Consider the following 19,300-nt stretch of genomic DNA (forward strand, 5'->3'; position numbering starts at 1 on the left):
ACTGACAGAATTATACAATTTGAAAAAATACAGGGGTGGGAGAATGTTTGCAGTTAAGACAAACATATTGTTTATATACTGTACCTTATCAAATTCCATCTTTCATTCCTGACATAGTACCATGGTACTACAATAGATTACCAGTGTATTGCTTCTTTGTGTGACCATTACTGCGAAGTATAGAAAAGACAGCCTTGCCAGTATAGCACCATTGCATCGCCACTGAACATCATCTGGTGTAGTTTAGTGCAGTTTTCTGTCAACTGCATATTCACTACAGTTGGGATAAATGTTTTATGGACCACTCCCACAAAAATACTAATAATGAAGATACCGCAAGTGTGCTGAATCAAAATTGGCTTCTGAGGGTTTATTCTTTTTTTTTTTTAAACTTAGATTAAAAAGGATGGGAAAGAATTAAAAAGAATGTGTAGGTTGACACATTCTTTACACTTAAATCAGTACAAATACATCTATCTTAAGTAAAGATTCAACTGTGCCTTACAATCAGAGGTATTAGAACAGCCTAAATCAAAGTGGAGTATATGCAGCTGCTATTCTGGATGTGTAGTTCTTACCTAACATATAGTGATGATAGCATCATCTTCCCTTTCAATACCCTTTCTTAAAAGCACACTGCTCTGCAGCTATGGACAACAGTTTTGCATCACCTGGACTTTTAGGATAGAGACACAATTAACAAAAAAATATTTATTTATTTATTTATTTATTAATTAATTAAATTATCATGTAATCAAATCAAAGAAACTACAAAATGATATTGCAAGAGTCTACCGGAAGCCATAATAGTAGTACAGTATTTCATGTTAGATTTTGAAATATCACGTTGCTAAGTATATGGAAAACTACAAAGCGGTATGTAACTCACTATGCTAACGTAACATTATTCAGCAGGTTTCATTTGTGTTCATGAAGTAAAATTAGTTAATTCTATAGGGCAATTTAAAACTTTTGGCCATAGCTGTAGACCCACTACCTGGTAATGCACTGTTCTTGCAACCATAAAATAGCCCATTGTATTTACTCCAAAGTCTGTTTTCCTTGATGCATAACATAGTGTTCTGTGAAAGGGACTATGCTGTCCACCTGATGGCATCGCTGGGCCCCTGCAAACAGGCTTTGGAAGGGAAATGCTGAATGAGCTACAGTATGGAACTGAAAAGGCAAGACCAGAGAGAGTCAAAAACAAAAACAAAACAAAAAAAAACAATAGGACTGAGATTTTAAATGTGAATTATTTCCTTGTACTCATTCTCTTGAGCGAGAATGAATACAATTGAGACCAAAAAGTTCCTGCACTGAGTGTGTCCCGTCCTGAAGGAGACCTGGTGATAGTTCCGCTAATTAATCATAATACAATACTGACCACATGATACCTGCATGTAATGAAGTGAGGATTTACAGAACACAAGGACAGGCACAAACGTGCTTACAGTACATCTGTCTCAGCCTGGTAATGGAGACAGCCACCACCTACTGCTAATAAATGTGATGAGTAGTCTCAGGATTTGTTTATGTCGTGTATAACTTATGTGCCCTTTCATTTGTACTCATTACTGTTACACTGCAACAAATACACGTCAGACAGCCAAATCTGTGCTGCACTGCCTCCCTCTCTATCATTACTCTCAGCTTTGGAATTTGATCATGCACTATACAAATACATCGTCTGATGCCATTTCACGGAATTCCCATCAATGGCATGTATACAACAACTGACTCAAGTTAGAGGCTTGGACTATTGGTCTTATCTTTGGCCCTGGGAAGTTTATGTGCTATTCGAAGCCACAGTATATTATATTGAGTAATAAGTAGGGATTACTATAATTTAGTAATTGTGTTTTTGTATTGCAAGGTCAAGATATGACATTGAACACTATCCCCTCCTCAGGTCTTATACACAGCACCGCTATCAATGTAACACACCCCTGGTAACAAAGAAAGACCCTACATTTTGGAAGAAAGTATAAATGCAAAAAACAACAAATTTGAGATTTTAAATAAATAACATTAAGAGGGTTTGACCAGGTAGAAACTGATGCTTCCTGCAATGATGTTGTTTCTTAACCCCTTCAGTGCTAGGAGGCGTATGGGGTACGTCCTAAAATAAGTCTCACTGTAGCGCCGGCTGTGAGCATCCAATCACTTCCGATTTTTTTATTTTTATTTTTTTTAACAGTGTGTAGAAGGGTTTAAGCTCTCAAAACATGTTAATGGTGTATCCGTCATGTCATTTTACAAGTGCATGATTGACGTGTAAACTGCCCTGTATACGATTTCTCCGTGTTATTCAATGTCGGATCCGGAAGTCAAACAAGCAAACAAAAAGGTCTGTATCGTATATTTTATAGTGCCTTTACTGGGGCAGCTTTCGATGGATACAACATTTAGGGGATCTATGGACCTATTTTTTTAGCAAATCTTACTTTCAATATTTATTTTCAGATCTAATCAATCGTTATTGATTGCTGTATACTGTCCCAGGCTATGCTGCACCATCCACAGTAATAATAATATTATAAAATATGTCCTAAAGGCTGCGAGTGAGTAATCGCTTACAAAACATTAGGACCTGTGTAGGGGGGTTTAGTCTTTCAAAATTATATATTTGAATCTAGTTTTTGTCTACATTTAAAAATATGTATAGTTTACATGTTGACCCGACAATGTTATGTTTTAAATATTTATTATTATTACTTATTAATTAAAATATTGACGCAGCCATGACAAGCATACTAGCTTCTATTTTTTTTCTCCCTATATAGTTAACATATTAGCAATGCAAGACACGTGCAGTTTGTCTAATTACCATGTGTGACAAAGAGCGAATGAATCCTCTCGACCTGTGACAGACAGCACTGCACAGCAGGAATTACGTGCCCCGTACTGAATGGTTGGGCAGTTCATTCCAGGGGCAGTCGGAAGCCGGTCATTCAGGAAAGGGACGACGTCATGGTCCCAGGAGTCATCGCTCTAGTACGGTGAGTGAAATTTCATTCATGAATTGGAGGAGACGTGATTGAAGGGAGCGGGGCTGTGGGTACTTCAGGGGGACGTGTCGGCGTGATCGCTTCCATTTGTTTTGGTTGATGTGAGGAAACGAGTACTGTTTTTGGAAATACTGAGTTAAGTGTGTGCTTGTTTGTCAGCAGACTGATCGAGCACGGAGCTGGGAGTTGTAGCCTTTGGGCCAGCGATTCACCCGGACTTCACCGCACGTGCACTTAACCAGCATCACTGTTTCAGCACCGCACCTGCACTAAGCGCACTGTCCGGAGACGTGTCTGTCTGTGTTTTTGTATTATTATTTCGGGCACTGTAACCCCTCGTTTTGGCGCTGGCGATACCTATTGTTGGGTAGAGCCAGCTTTATTATTGTTGAGCGGTGAAAGTGATTGGAGGAGAATTAAAACTTGAACCGTGAACTTTGTGTCTGTCCTTGTTTGGAGCCCTCTCACTACACAGAGCAACCCACACGTTCACACCATGTTAGGAAATTACTTTTTTTATGGCTTTAAAGTATCACAGAAATTGTAATTTTTCATTTGTTTTCCCACCTAATCTGCAATATCTCAATCAGACGAGTAGACATGCCCAAGTAAATTATATCACTGAAGTTCAAGTTCAAATTGTGCTGAAAAAAACAATATATAGGTTTCCTATGTTTCCTTTAGAGACCTGTGAAAAATTGGACTTTTAAACAATTCGATCCCAAATTCAAGAAAAACCTCTCGCACTGGGGGTGGAAAAACCCCTAACTTTTATTTGCAGTTGTTTTGCATGAGACACTATGGCCCAAAATGTTACTGCTATTTACCAATCAATTATACAATGTCCTAGTCAAATCAGCGTTCACAGCTATAAACATTGTGCTGAATACACAATAAAAATGCTTCTCTGCTACTGCATAGCATGCTTTGTTATGCATGAGCCATTCCTCTCCCATTCTTCATACCTCATTTACAGTCACCTGGTCTGACTTGTACATTTTATTAAAGTCATTTAATACGAGGTGTTCAAGCAATGCCATACAAAAGGTATCTACTAGTTGTGAAATAGAGTAGCTAAAATATAAAATTACCATCTAAAGAAATATTTAAGGAAATACTTTGTACCCCATAGATTTTTGTTATGCAATTACAATCCCACAATATTTGTTTTTTATAAGAAGTATTTATCACTGTATCAGCGCTCATGGATATTTGACATGTTTAAAGTCACCAGTATAGTTTTCCTTTGGGTTGGTCTCCGAGCAAGGCTTTTGTATTGAGAATGACCTTTGCAATGGAAAATCTCTGGTAAAATAAAAATGTAAAATACGCTGGTGACCTTGCTAAACATGCTAAATCTTATATTATTAAATATGAGGGCAAAAACAGTTACAAATGATAATTAAGAACACATATCATAGGATAATAAACAGATACAAATAATATTTGACAAATTCAAATGGCATATTCCTTCAACTATGAATTACATACCTGGGCCACCAATGCTATTTACTATGCCTGCATAATATTATGACTCACAACTTAATTATCTTTAACTACCAGAGATAGACAGGTTTAATTTTATGTTCATGCATTCAAAACCATTCTGTTGTCACTTTCTTTTGATATCTTGTGCTTTTAGCAAAGTGGAATGTCTCAAAAAATGATTTACACCGGATTACCATTCTGTAAAATATACAGAATGCCTTAGAAAATACACTCCAGCTTTTCGTATTTGATTTTTTTTAATGGTATTTGTCAAATCCCTTCAAGGCAGTAAGAGAACGGCAATAAAGCATTCCATTTCTTTGGTCCATACCAGGGCTTGTAACGAGAAGGTCACTGGTTCAGATCCCACCTCTGCCACTGACTGACTCACTGTGTGGCCCTGAGCAAGTCACTTAACACTAGAAGCCCCGCGGCAGTCATTTTGGCAGTTTTTGGTTTTAAAATGTTATTTTCTCAAGTTGTGTAACACGTATGGGGGGCTGCGCGTTCATGTACCTTTCTGCCCATATGTATTAAATATTCTCACAAAGCATGAAACGCGCAGAAGTAAAGTGCAGAAATAAAGGCGATATACACCATCCACTCGCTATATCGTGGGTGTCAGGGTCCAATATAAATCCACTATATATTGAGAAGTCGCAATATAGCAAGGGACCCATAGAAAAACAAATAGGCTAACCAATAAATAATGTACAACCACTCCCTCGTTTTATCGGGTGCGTCAGGGTCCAGTATAAATCCTCTATGCAACCTGCTTTTTCTCATTTTTCGTATTTAAAAAGCAGCTCACCGTTTTAGTTCATACAGTGGAGGGCAATTGCTTGTCATCAACTTGCATTGAAAGAATCCATTACCAACATAGGAGGCTTGTTGCTAGGAAGCTGACCTTGTGGCTTTTGCTAGTGCATTGCTGCCACACGTGAACAACTTGTTGGCTAAAATAAAAAACACTTCAGCAAGTAGATATTTAATTTGCTTTGTGTTATTGTGCAATACGTGTGTATACGATAACAGTACGATATTAATGCTTTGTTTTTAATTGTTTTGCATATTGTTGTTTGTGATGTGCAGTACGAAATAAACCTAAGGCATGCTAAAGCATATCCAGTTAACAGTAAAAATGTGGAGCCGACTCCAGGACTGTGATATATCCGAATCTCTACTCTCTGCCTGAGTGAATGACTGACAGTCTATTGTTTTTCAATCAGCCTTTTCAAAGGCTGGTGCCTGCTTGCCAGCTGTGCGGTTTTGGGCAGTCAATTAGCATCAGGACTAGTGAAAATAAATACCAGAGACCGTGGAGTTTTACAATTCAACAAAATATGGAGTTGATCTTTTGGATCAGATGGCACGGAATTATTCTGTGAAAGCTGTTTCCCGACGGTGGCCTTTTCAGGTGTTTTACAATGTATTGGACCAAGCAGGCATCAACTCCTGGGTACTTTACAAAGAATGCATGGAGAATAATTTACCAAGGAGACAATATATTTTACATTAGGCACAGGAACTTCGCAAGCAGCATTTGGAACACAGGGAGACTGCCAAGCGTGTACCCACAGCTGAAGCTGGCAACCCCGCTGAGAGCCGCAAGCAACGCCAATGCCAGGTTGGCAAGTGCAATAAAAATCAAACTTCCGGCAGCTGTGCCCTGTGCAGAAAGGCGGCGTGGAGGAAAGCATTATCTGTATTGATTGTTAGCAGCCTTAGACTCAAGGTAAAGGAATACCATTTTGTCGAAGAAAAATAAATTAGACTTTTTTTAAAACATCTTGTGATGTGTTTTCTTGTAAGTTTATTTATCTACGTTGTTCAGTTGCTTTTGCGCATCTGATAATAAACTGATTGAAAAGTTAAATGTATTGCTATAGTTTCAGTTTTATGAATAAGTATGCTGTAAACCGAAGTCTGCTCAGATGTTTATTTATTTACATTTTCTTGTGCATATACACACACACACACAGTGCCTACAGAAAGTCTACACCCCTTTTCTTTCAAAATTTTCACCTTTTGTTGCCTTATAGCCTGGAATTAAAATGCATTAAAATAGTTTTGTTTTTTCATTTATCTACACATCCTACCCCACAACTTCCAAGAGAAAAAAATATTCTAGAAATTTATAGAATATGAATTAAAAATAAAAACTGAAATAGCTTGGTTGGATAAGTTTCCACCCCCCCTTATAATAGCAATCCTAATTTAGCTCAGGTGTAACCAATTGCCTTCAAAATCACACACTAAGTTAAGTGGCTTCCACCTGTGTTAAATTGTAGTGATTTACATGATTTCAGGATAAATTCAGCAGTTTCTGTAGGCTCCCTCTGCTGGATAGTGCATTTCAAAGCAAAGACTCAACCATGACCACCAAGGAGCTTTCAAAAGAACTCCAGGACAAAGTTGTTCAAAGCCACAGATCAGGGGATGGGTAAAAAAAAATATATCAAAGGCCTTGAATATCCCTTGGAGTACGATCAAGACAATTATTAAGAAATGGAAGGTGTATGGCACCACCAAGACCCATGCCCTCCTTCAAACTGGCTGACCGAGCAAGAAGGAGATTGATCAGAGAGGCTACCAATAGGCCAATGGCAACTTTGCAAGAGCTACAGGCTTTTATGGCCAAGACTGGTCAAACTGTGCATGTGACAACAATATCCCAAGCACTCCACAAATCTGGCCTGTATAGTAGGGTGGCAAGAAGGAAGCCATTACTCAAGAAAGCCCACCTTGAATCCTGTTTGAAGTATGCAAAAAAACACTCAGGAGATTCTACAGCCATGTTGCAAAAAGTTTTGTGGTCTGACGTAACTAAAATGCAACTTTTTGGCCTAAATGCAAAGCGTTACGTTTGGCACAAACCAAACACAGCGAACCACCCAAAGAACACCATCCCTACTGTGAAGCATGGTGGTGGCAGTATCAAGTTATGGGGATGTTCCTCATCGGCAGGGACTGGGGCAATTGTCAGGATAGAAGGGAAAATGAATGGAGCAAAGTACAGAAAAGTCCTTGAGGAAAACCTACTGCCCTCTACTAGAAAGCTGAAACTGGGACGGAAGTTCACCTTTCAGCATGACAACGACCCAAAGCACACGGCCAAAGCTACACTGGAGTGGTTAAGGAACAAAAATGTAAATGTCCTTGAGTGACCCAGTCAGAGCCCCGACCTAAATCCAATCAAAAATTTGTGGCATTACTTGAAGATTCCTGTCCATCAACACTCCCCAAGGAACTTGACAGAGCTTGAACAGTTTTGTAAAGAACTGTCAAATATTGCCAAATCTAGGTGTGCAAGAGACCTATCCTAACAGACTCACAGCTGTAATTTCAGCCAAAGGTACTTCCACAAAGTATTAACTCGGGGGTGGAGACTTATCCAATTATTATCTTTCAGTTTTGTATTTTTAATATATATAATCTTTTTTCTCAATAAAAAACTTTTTTCCCCTTAAGTGTGGAGTATGGAGCACATAAGTGGAAAAAATCCTCATTTAAATGCATGAAACTCTGAGGCACTGACACAACAAAATGGGAAAAAAGCTCAAGGGGGTGTAGACTTTCTATAGGCACTGTATACTGCTGCGGTAAGTCCTCAATCAATCTTAGACACACTTCGTGTAAATCAAACCGAAGAACTAAAGGACTGGGGGCTCTCAAAACCAACAAATCCTCTGGATCGAGTCGCATATATCCAAGAGTGCTTAAAGAAACAAGGGAGGTCATCGTAAATATTTTTCACAAATCAATCAAGACAGAAGCTGTCCCAGCTGACTGGTGTGTTGCAAATGTAATACCAATCAGCCTCCTCTCTATAAAATGTAAATATCATCGAATCAAACGAAGAGGCTAAGTATCTGTGCAGCAACGGTATCACAGGACATATCCAACACTGATTCAGAAAAGGGCGCTCCTGCCTGACAGACCTCTTAGACTTCCTTGAAGAAGGCACTGCAATGGCAGACACAAAAATAGCAGATGACATCATACACTTGGACTTCCAGAAAGCTTTTGATAAGGTGCCACATGAAAGGCTAAACCTTAAACTGCAATCTGTGGGAATACAGAGTAGTACATGCAAGTGGATACACAACTGATAAAAATACAGGAAGCAAGAGGGGAAAACTCTGACTGAGGCAATGTACTCAGTGGAGTGCCCTGGGCTTGATGTCCTTGGACCTTGCTGTTTCTTATGTACATTGACGACTTAGGTCGGGAGATAATTAGCAAACTTGTCTAATTTGCAGACGATACAAATCTTGGTGGAGTGGCTGACACACTTAGAGCCACTCAAGAGATCCAAAAAGATTTAGAAAAGCAAACAGAATGCTTGGGTGTCACAGGGGTTGTGACAGGTGTGAGTATTAAAGAGCCGGACACAGATGATTTTCTTTGAAACGCCGCTCAGGTACGCAGATTTATCTTTACACAAATACGGCAGATGCTATTGCACAGTGCCGCCACTAGGGTACCAACAATGGTCATGCCTAGGGCAGAGTGAAATAAAGCAGAGCGAACCACGTGACCATACAAACATATGGAAAGGCCCCAGGCACATACACAAACAAGAGGGCAAACAAAGAGTGTGGGAAAATGGCAATACAAAATTGCAATGACAAAAACACTTTTCAGAACAAATTATTAAATTAAAAGGTGGCCAATGCAGGGGCCGAGCGATCCCTCCACTAAGGAGGACCCCGCTGCTGAAGCACACCCGCTACACACCCCTCGCTATACAGTATGGGGATTGCTCTAGATCCCCATAAACTAACCCTGCTCTATGGCACGGACGACTACCGGTTTCACACACAAGCGGTTGCAACATTAGGGTGTATTCCTTACTGGTGTTCGCTTTCTCTCCTGAGCATTAAGGGCTGTCTCTGAGTGCTGTTTTGAGCTTTGTGTTTGTCTCTCACCCAGAGTAATCCTGCAAGTATCCGCAAGCAACCCGGCTTTGTCTTTTTGTTTGGTTGGATGCTCCTCATGGCCCGCCCCTCAGCCAATGACTGACAGCACTGCTGTCCTGTAGCGTCTGAGCTGCTCCTGCAGAGGCTTGCATGCACAGAGAAGCCAGTGGCAAGCCTGCCCCTGTCACATTGGGTATACAGCCAAGAGTGTAGAGTACAAATCCATGGAGGTTATAATGAGGTATAATGCACAGGTGAGACCGCACATGGCATACTGTGTCCAATTCCTCACCACAGAGCCAAATAAACATTGTGGATCTGGAGAGTGTCCAAAGAAGAGCAACCAGACTAATCCCAGGGTGTAAAGGACTGAGTTACAAAGATATGCTGAAAGAACGGAATCTATTTAATCTGGAACAAAAAAGAATTAGCAGGGACATGATTGAAGTCTATAAAATCTTAAAAGGAGTTCACATTGTTAACCAAAACCAATACTTTAAGTGCAGGCAAGAGTGTAGAGTACAAATCCATGGAGGTTATAATGAGGTATAATGCACAGGACCAAAGGACACAGTTGGAAATTAGGCAGAGATATACTTAGGACATAGGGAAGGAGATGCTTATTCACACAGAGTGGTGGGGCTATGGAATGGGCTTACCTTGTCATGCTGTTAAAGCAGAATCAGTTGGATCCTTTAAGACTCCACTCGACAACATTTTGAGATCAATCAGCTACTAGAAACCGGACAAATTGAATGCTAAAGCTCAAATGTGCTGAATGTTTTTCCAGACAAATGCAGAAAATGTCCAACAAGTTTGCCATAAGCTGTTCTGTTCCTTTTTCCTAAATCTGCTTGTGCAGCTTCCCTGTCAGTGCACATTACTGTGGATCTCCCATTTACTTTGTCATTTTTTTCCAGAACTTCTGCCAGCTGTGGATGAAGGATCACAAGTTCAGTGTGAACCAAACATCCCACCAATTTTGTCAACACACTCACAGGACACACGTCTATTAAAACAGCTAGTGTCAGGGCCCTACAGAACCTCTCAGTACTCTATTAGCATTTCTGAATGAGAGAAATTGGTTGATTTAAATGAATTTCCAACATCACCTGTTTTCATCCTATAAAAAAATGTCTAGAAAGAAATAAATCGAATATTGAAAGAAATGGAAATGATGAACTGGCCCTGTCTGAGACAACTGTTTTCAAACCTCAGAAACAGAACTACTGTATAATCCTTGCTGGAATTAATTTTGAATTTCAAGGAACAGTCCTAGATTATCCTGGTTTAAAATAACTACAACACAACATCTTTGGAGTTGGGTTAAATATAAAACACTAAACACTGTGGCATAATTTAGAATGCTCCTATGTAAGCCCTAAAAATTTCAAAAATGACATTTAATATTGCTCCCTGAGGGCTCTCTAATTGACTGCAAAGACGACCCGCTTAAATATTATCCAAGAGAGAATAATTAACCATTCTTTATATCCTTGTGCCTCTAACTGTGATTTATTTACTTAGCAAGCCGGCCATGGAATCCAGTGCTGTTAACCATTAATGAGATAAAATTAGAATGGATGGAATCTCAGAAACAGCTGCTGTTATATGAAAATAATCTGCCTGTCAGTGAAGCAGATGGAATACACAATGGTTCATAATCTCCTAGAATTTAGCAATGCTCCCAGAAACACAATGCAGACCCCAAGCCCTTTGTATGGTTTACAGTGAAAGTGCTGAAGTAGCAATAAAGAGTTTTTGAATAGGTATTTTAAAAGACAACCCCCTGTGAAAACCAGGACATTCATGTGCACTAGTTATCACTTTATAACTGGACTTATTATTTTTAGACCATACTTTGAAGTCTGTTTAAGGGCTGGTGTTCCCCTTTGCTTTTCCCCTTTCTCTTAGCATGCCTTTTAGTTGCTTCTCTGCCTTTGTTCAAAATAAGAAGACATTTATGCCTATTTTTATCTGGAGAGGAAGGCATGGTATCAGTCTTCTTGCTGTTAAATTATTCAGCAAAGACATAGTGATATGTGAACCAGCCTTTGTGTAGTTTCTCTCTCACGTAATGTTTACACATCTAGTCTTCAGTGAATTGAAAACTGTACAGCTGCATTACTGAGTCTTTAGTACTGCAGTTCCCTTCACCTACCCTACTGGATTTAGAAAGACATTGCAAAACTTGGCATGTCTTGTTTGCTGTATTGAGCACAGTGTATGTTTCCAAAACATTCAACTATTTAGGAGACTTTCTTTAGTGGATAATTTTACAAAACTAAATTCCAACTACATATTATAATATTCTGATGTGAAATTGCTTGTTTTACCCAAAACATTGTTTAAAGGAAGTTGCTGAAAGTCATGTTCCATTTGATGAAGGAGGTCATAGCTCTGTCGCCTAGTGGAATGATGCCTTCAACCACAATGACATCATAAGTGACATTAATGAAGTTGTTTCAGAAACAGAGAAGAAAGATAAGCACAATACACCTGCTAACCAGCCCCAGCCTGGAGAGAGGTTTCATCCAGATCAGGTTTGTGACATAATGCTATGGCGGAGAAGTGAAAAACTGTGGTCATCCATGCCACTCCGCTCATCTCTTCATAAATAATAATAAAAAAGAAATCCACCTGAACATTCAAATCCATGCACAATTAAATAACTCACCAGGCACTAGTTTTGCAACTGCATAAAGCAGGTCATAGTTGATCACAGGGGTGGCATCGTCTATCTGTTGCCATCCTACTGGCAGTGATGATGGAGGGGAGATTAGGAACTGTTTGGATGGCTTTGGAGGAGCCAGGTGCAGGTTAACTCCACTTGTACCTGGGTTTTGCACCTGTGGAAAACAAAAATAACCTGATAAAGAACGTCCGTACAACTGAATAAGCCGTTCTCTTTATATATGTAAAACCCAAAAGTGTGACATACTACATGTAAATGAAGGTTCAGAGACGACGAGGGAGGTAAAGCCAGTGCACCCTTTTCTGATTAACAGCTATATCATTCTTCTCCCATGCAAGATTTAAACCTGGTTGTTGGGTTCTCATCTGGCAATCTCTTACTAATGACAGTTCATGTTTTAAGCTCATTTGGTAGGGATTTAAAACCCAGTCTGTGATTTTAAGACCAAGCCTCTTACTCAGCAACAGTTTGAAAATCCCGCAGATGGTCAGTTTTATGTTCGTTCCTGCCTTCCTACCTGGGCAAAGTAAAGCTTGAGCTTCTTTCCTCTGAACTGCGTCTCGTGCAGCTCTATCCTGGCCCTGGCTGCTGCTTTCGGGTTGCTGAAGTTAATCCGCACACGCCTGAAGCTTTTAAACAGCTGGAATGTCACATGCTCATCATAAGAAAGGAAGAGTGCCTCGAAATGTTCCTGTAAAAACATAAGGTAACAACAAATTTTATTATTCTGCAACCAAACTGGAAGTCAAAAAAATCCTGCAGCAAAGATTTATACTGCTACTAACACAAACCGATTCAGTGGTAAGGCATGTGTTCTTAATCACTCAATGAGGTCTTCTATCTAAATTAAGCGAAAACAGATTAAGTGTTGATGTTAAAATTATTTAAAATAGGACTCTCGCTGGAGTTTATAATATTTTATACAGTTAAATACACTAAAGTTACTCGGATTTTCCGCTAGAAGTTTATTTAACACAAAATGAACTATTATCTAAACAGAACAGACCCTAAAGATATCTGATTAGTAGCTTGTGGCATTAGTAAAGTAACACAGCCTAATAGTGTTAGTTAATAAAGTAAAATAAAGCACTAAAAGACAATCTATTACATTTTCCTTGAAAACAGTGTGATTCCCTTCTGCTTTTATGGAAAATTTTATGGAAACTGAACTTTTTAACAAAACAGCTGCACCAGCATGATTGCTTGAACCATGTGAGACCCACATAATCGCATGACTCACAGGAGGCACACTGATTGGAAGGGCACTCCAAGGATGCCAATCACAGTTCCAGCAGCTTTTGGAAGCAACAAGCCGTGGAAAAAATAACCCCTTTTTAAAATATCCCTGCTATACTGATTAGCGTCTCTGTACATTAAAGAAGAAACAAGACCAGCAAATTAAACCAGAGAAAACTGGACTGTGTGGTCCAGTGGTTAAAGAAACTAGCCTGTAACCAGGACGTCCCTGGTTCAAGTCCCAGCTCAGCCAGTCACTTAACCTCCTTGTGCTCAGTCTTTTGGGTGAGACGTTGTTGCAAGTGAATCTGCAGCAGATGCATACTTCAAAAACCCTAGTCTCGTATCTTGTAAAGCGGTTTGTGAAAATGTGGTCGACTATGAAAGGCGTTATACAAAAATAAAGATTACACTATGTAACACAATTTTTGTTCCTGGGTAGTAAGTGTTATTTCCTAATTGCTTATGCCTCAAAAGTATAGAAAATGGCTATTACTCCCCACAAACTTTGCTTTTGTGACCAGGACAGTGACATTTCAAAATATCACTATTTCCAATGGGAAAATGGGAAAATGTGTGTCTTTTCGTTCACATAAAGTCAGAAAAAAACAACTTATAAATCCAAATGAACATGTATTTATACTAAAGTAATACAAAGATGACTTCAAAAGATTTAGAAGTGAGTAGTTTTTCGAGATTTACAATTATACTGTATTTACTTAAATGCAGGTAATGTCAAGAATTCAACAATTCATGTTATAAATCAGGCACTCTCAGCTCTCGCTGCTGTGTATTCATATTTTAGATCTATTGTTGACAGTTAAGGCAATTAGAGACAATATGGAATTCAAGTTTGTGGCACCAGCATGATTCTTAAATTTGCACAAAAAAAAACTAACAAAAAAAACTTACGCTTACTTAAGGAAATTGCTTTAGCTCTTTATAATAATAAACCTTACCTACCACACAGCAGCAGCGACTGGTGCAATGTGTGCATGTTATAGTGAATCTGTACTGCATTTTATTAAAATATAGTTATTAAACATTGCCATTAAACCTGTTGCCCTAAATGTTGCAGAACTGCGAATAAGCATTAGTTTCACTGCTACAGTATAACCTGCCTGCCTGATAAACAGAGACATTAAATATAATTGTGTCGAGGTGTTTCCCTCTTCTGTTGTTGTGGAGTACCCATGTTCTCCAGAACAATCTACATTCATTCATTAATCTTTATCATGACCAAGGGTGAGTTACACCTGGGATGGTGGCATTAGGGCAGCTACAATGGTCAAACAACTGTTAGAATAACTCAAACATGCGACCATCCCAGAAGTGGCAGGTGTCTTATCTAAATCTCCACTCTGCAATTTAGAAGAAGGGATGCCCTGTGAGTATAGAACATGCATTATTCATTGCTCAACATTCATTAGTGATTGTGGCATAAAGCACACAAGGGCCACAGGAAGATATGAAAAATAAATCCCTTTCTTATGACCTCACCCAATGGAACATCTCACAGCCAGGCATTCTCTACAATCAGTCTATATATGAGCACTGTCTATATTAATTTGGAGTGGACACTGATTCTGCATACTAATTCTCCAGCTGAAAGCAAGCAGAACACAGCTGTATGTAATTGACCCCACTCCTAAGCTAGTCCTGAACATTGTTATAACTTGGGATTGGGAGGGTGAAGGGAACATGTAAAAATATGAACCATTTTTCTCCAGGGCATTTGACTTGCATTACAGCAATAAATACAACAGATATCGCTGGGTCTATATTTAGCACATTGTGGTAATCACTGGCCATTAGATACTGTACAAGTATTACAGTGCTTAATTATTCTAACATATTAACATAAATACAGTCATGCAAAATATCACATTGTAGCAGGGATATGTGGTAGGGGACGCCTGCACGTGAAACTGTGTTTGTTTGTGTGTTTTTGTAATTATGTTTAATAATTTAATTGTTTGCTAGAGGGCGCTTGGTTGGGATTTGCTGCCTGCTGTGCTTGGCTGAGAGGAAGGGCAGCAAGTGATTGTCTGTGCTGGTCCTCAAATAAACAGGTGGGCGGTTCTTGACTGAGTGTCCGTCAGTTTAAAAACAACTGGCCGAGATTGGTCAAGGCTGCGGCTAGGCCATGAGATGCTGCGCTACGGAGGTCTGGAATCCCACTGGAGAGAACAAGACTGCCGATGAATGCATGGGTTAACCAGGGTCAAGGTTCCAGCATTCACGCAAGATGAAACTGCAGCCGTTGGCAATCGTGTGTATACCGGGGCAGAGTAGGAAAGGGGCTTAGTGTCAGGCAACAAAAGCCTGCAGAAGAGAGAAGTGTATTCCAGCGGGACTTCCTGTTTACTGTTTTTACGGCACCTTTTATTTGTAGTTTTTTGTGCTGCTGTACGTGTCCTCTGTGCATTACCATCGCTGGTAAACGTCACATAACCTGTTTTTTTTTAACTTTTTTTTTTTGTATTAATAAATCCTGCGCGCCTGCGGGGCGTGACAAACGTATCAATCCTGCGTGTCTCTCCACTCACTCATACATATATCTTGTCACACACATATTAACTTGTAATATGGAGTCCTCAAGATCACTTCTCAGCCTTAAGGCTGGCTTGTGTGCATTCCCTCAAGTCTCTGCCTTGGCCTTTGCCTCCTGTGTCCAAGGAATTCAAGGAGGGTGGTGGTGGGGTTTCAAACTGGTCACATGACATTTCTCACAGATCAGTATGGCTAGGTTAGTTTTTTCTTGCTTCATTTCTTATTTTATTAATATTATTATTATTATTTTACTTTCTTGCTTCACACTTATTTCAACATAAACTGTTATTTTAATGTTAAAATAAGTATAGTATTTTTCCTACATTATCACTGATAAGACCAGAGGTTAAAACATGTGTCAATGAAAGGGATCATTTTTAATGGGCACATGTTATGGAACACAGCTGTGTGCCAGACATTAACAGCATAACAACGCAAAGTGTGTTGTCTCTATACAAACTTAACTTAGTCACATGACCTCAATATGGCAGCTATATTACTTTGAGGTCAATGTCATGGTCACAAACACATCAGCATGCAGGTTTTAAATAACAGGGCGAACATGAAGCTACCACCTCAAATGGTTTTGCATGGTAAACCAGTGGGATTGATGATTTTGAATTGGTTAGTTCAGAATCAACATTGGACTAAAGCCTATGAATGAAAATTAAAGTACATTCCTTGGTGAATCCTGAGAAGTTTTTCATAAAATAAAAGTGACTATCAAAAGGAACAACCTCTATGATAAATGTTTGCTTTGGGATTCCTGACCCACCTTGTCTATCCATTACTTTTTGTGTCTGTGGATAGACACAGCCCTCATGGCTGTCAACACAGATGATTCAAATACACAGGAAACCATTTCCTGAAAAGTGCTTGCCAAATAAAACATAAACATATTTATTACAATACATTCTATAAAATAAAATAAAAACCCAGTTCTTCTTACTTGTCATCTCTCTGTGTTCTAAAAGTGCTTTTATCATAAAATGATAGCTACTGTGTCAGTTGCAGTTGAATGCGACAACCCGTCTCTAGCAGGATACAGAAACTGGCAAAAAGGAGTACAATCGCCTTGGTGTTTGCTTGCCAGTGATTCTCTGTGAATACAGCTCAGTCCAATGTCAGCTTTCAATCGCAGGTTCAAACAAAATGAAAATAAAAAGTCTTGATAGACAGGGAGGGTAATGAAATCCTGACGTGTGTCCTAACACAGCCTGACACCCTTCAGGGTCAGCTTGATGAAATCCTGACCTGCATCCTAACACAGCCTGACACCCTTCAGGGTCAGCATGATGAAATCCTGACCTGCATCCCAACACAGACTGACACCCTTCAGGGTGAGCGTGATGAAATCCTGACCTGCATCCTAACACAGCCTGACACCCTTCAGGGTCAGCGTGATGAAATCCTGACCTGCGTCCTAACACAGCCTGACACCCTTCAGGGTCAGCGCGATGAAATCCTGACCTGCGTCCTAACACAGCCTGACACCCTTCAGGGTCAGCATGATGAAATCCTGACCTGCATCCTAACACAGCCTGACACTCTTCAGGGTCGCATGTACTCCTCTCACCTTCCCTTCGCTTACCAACCAGCTCACATCACTTTGCCTCAGACAGTGACGCACATGCCTTCCAAGCAGCACTGCTCATCCGGAAACCAAAGACTCCTTCGAGATAAAACAAATTACTCCTGCGGCAGAACCCGACAGGGCTGAGACACTGAGACACTAATCACCAGAACAGAGTCAATTCAATGTTACACCCTTGGTTTAGCTTGAAACAACCAACACAGCAGCGAATGCAGAAGGAGCAGCAAGAGGCAATATTTTTGCTGTTTGACACTGTCCAAAACATAATAATAATAATAATAATAATAATAATAATAATAATAATATAATAATAATAATAATACAGTTCTTTCTTTGGTCATACTAAACAGCGTGCAATGTCAACACAACCACTGCTGCAGCCCAGGAAATCTGTCAATCTAATTTTTAAGTGTTGTAAGCTATTTATGGTACAGTAATAGGTACAGTAGGTGTTAATGCTTATGCATTAATTGCTGTTGATTTCACTTCTTTTGTTCCACGTATTGTGCATTATTAGAATGAACAGAAAATAACTTTGCTGACATTTTAGCTTGGAAATAGGGTTTTAAAAAAATGCATGCTCTAAACTGGCAGCGTATGTGATTCAATTGTTACTCGAATCAACATTTTACACCTTTGCTCTGTTCACTGCAATTAATTTATATTTTCTATTTTTTTTTTTTTTTAATTATATTGTATGTTAAAAAAACACATTCCTTATTTCTCAGGTCATAAATGAATTGAATTGGGCTCTTAACTCTACATAGTTATTTAACGTTTTGTTTTTAATTTATTTTCTTTTTTAATTCTGTTTTTCCATTTATGAATCTTTTCTTGAGCTGCAGAAACTGACTTAAATTGAGTTAAAAGGACAAGTCTGGAACATTTCTGTAGGAAGTCTGTCTATTGCTACAGTAATATGTATACCTCTATGTAAATGTATATAAACATAAGGGTAAAAGTATAAAGGAATGAATTTGTATCATTAAGAAATCAGGAGTACATCTTAAATGTACTATATAATATAAAGGAACAGGAATTTCACTGAAAAGAACACCTTTCTGGCACTACTAATGATTCATTTATAACTGATACAGTACTGTTTTGTAACCTGATACCTCATCATCATCAAACTGAAATTCAAATGGTTTATTTCAGTCTTTTCAAATGTGACTTGTCCTCGCAAGAGTGTCTTGAGGCACACTGATTGGTTTATTCAAATCTTCCTAGAACTGCTGTGATACCATTGTCTCATTTTGTATTGTGAATTCTACGAGTGCACCTCATCGATATAAAATGGCATGTAAACAAACGGCTGAATGTGCAGCTGTTTCTCTTGCTATAAAAAGTTTGAGCTCCTGAAAAAAACCCAAATCAGACACGTCGCCGAGCAATTTCGCGTTTTCCATTCTGGCAAGTTGCTTCACCATTCTGTTAAATAATGTTGCCGATGTTTTGAATATTGCTCCAGTACAAGTATTCATAATTAAACTAGAGCTGCTGCTGCATTTTTTAAAGTGTGCAGGGGTGTTGTGTTAATTTAGTGTGACAGTTGGTTTATTAATATTAGTTTGTCTGTTTCTTCATAGTTTAACATGCACTTGCCTATTGCTTTTCTCTTATTCTGTTCATTTAATATGCTGATGAATGTACGTCATGACAAGTAATACATAGTGATTAAACTATATCAAATGACATGGTAGTCCACTATGAAAGGCTATATAAAATGAAGATTGACTGATCGATTGAGATTTATTTATTTATTCATTCATATTGTGGCTGGTGGTCAACTCCTTCTTAC

At 39.0% G+C, this 19,300-nt stretch overlaps 1 protein-coding gene across 3 annotated transcripts in view; it reads right to left on the minus strand.

Moving 5' to 3' along the window:
• Positions 1-19,300, minus strand: part of LOC121317495 (calcipressin-2-like) — a 70,508-nt gene that overhangs the window by 1,898 nt on the left and 49,310 nt on the right. For all 3 annotated transcript variants that reach the window (XM_041253495.1, XM_041253496.1, XM_041253497.1), the window contains 2 exons: positions 12,634-12,807; positions 12,099-12,270 (listed from right to left, as the gene is read on the minus strand). In XM_041253495.1, coding sequence (XP_041109429.1) covers positions 12,099-12,270; positions 12,634-12,807 — 346 coding nt within the window. The remainder of the gene's footprint in view (positions 1-12,098; positions 12,271-12,633; positions 12,808-19,300) is intronic.

This window comes from Polyodon spathula, chromosome 6 (assembly GCF_017654505.1).
Source record: "Polyodon spathula isolate WHYD16114869_AA chromosome 6, ASM1765450v1, whole genome shotgun sequence".
Lineage (NCBI taxonomy): Eukaryota > Metazoa > Chordata > Actinopteri > Acipenseriformes > Polyodontidae > Polyodon > Polyodon spathula.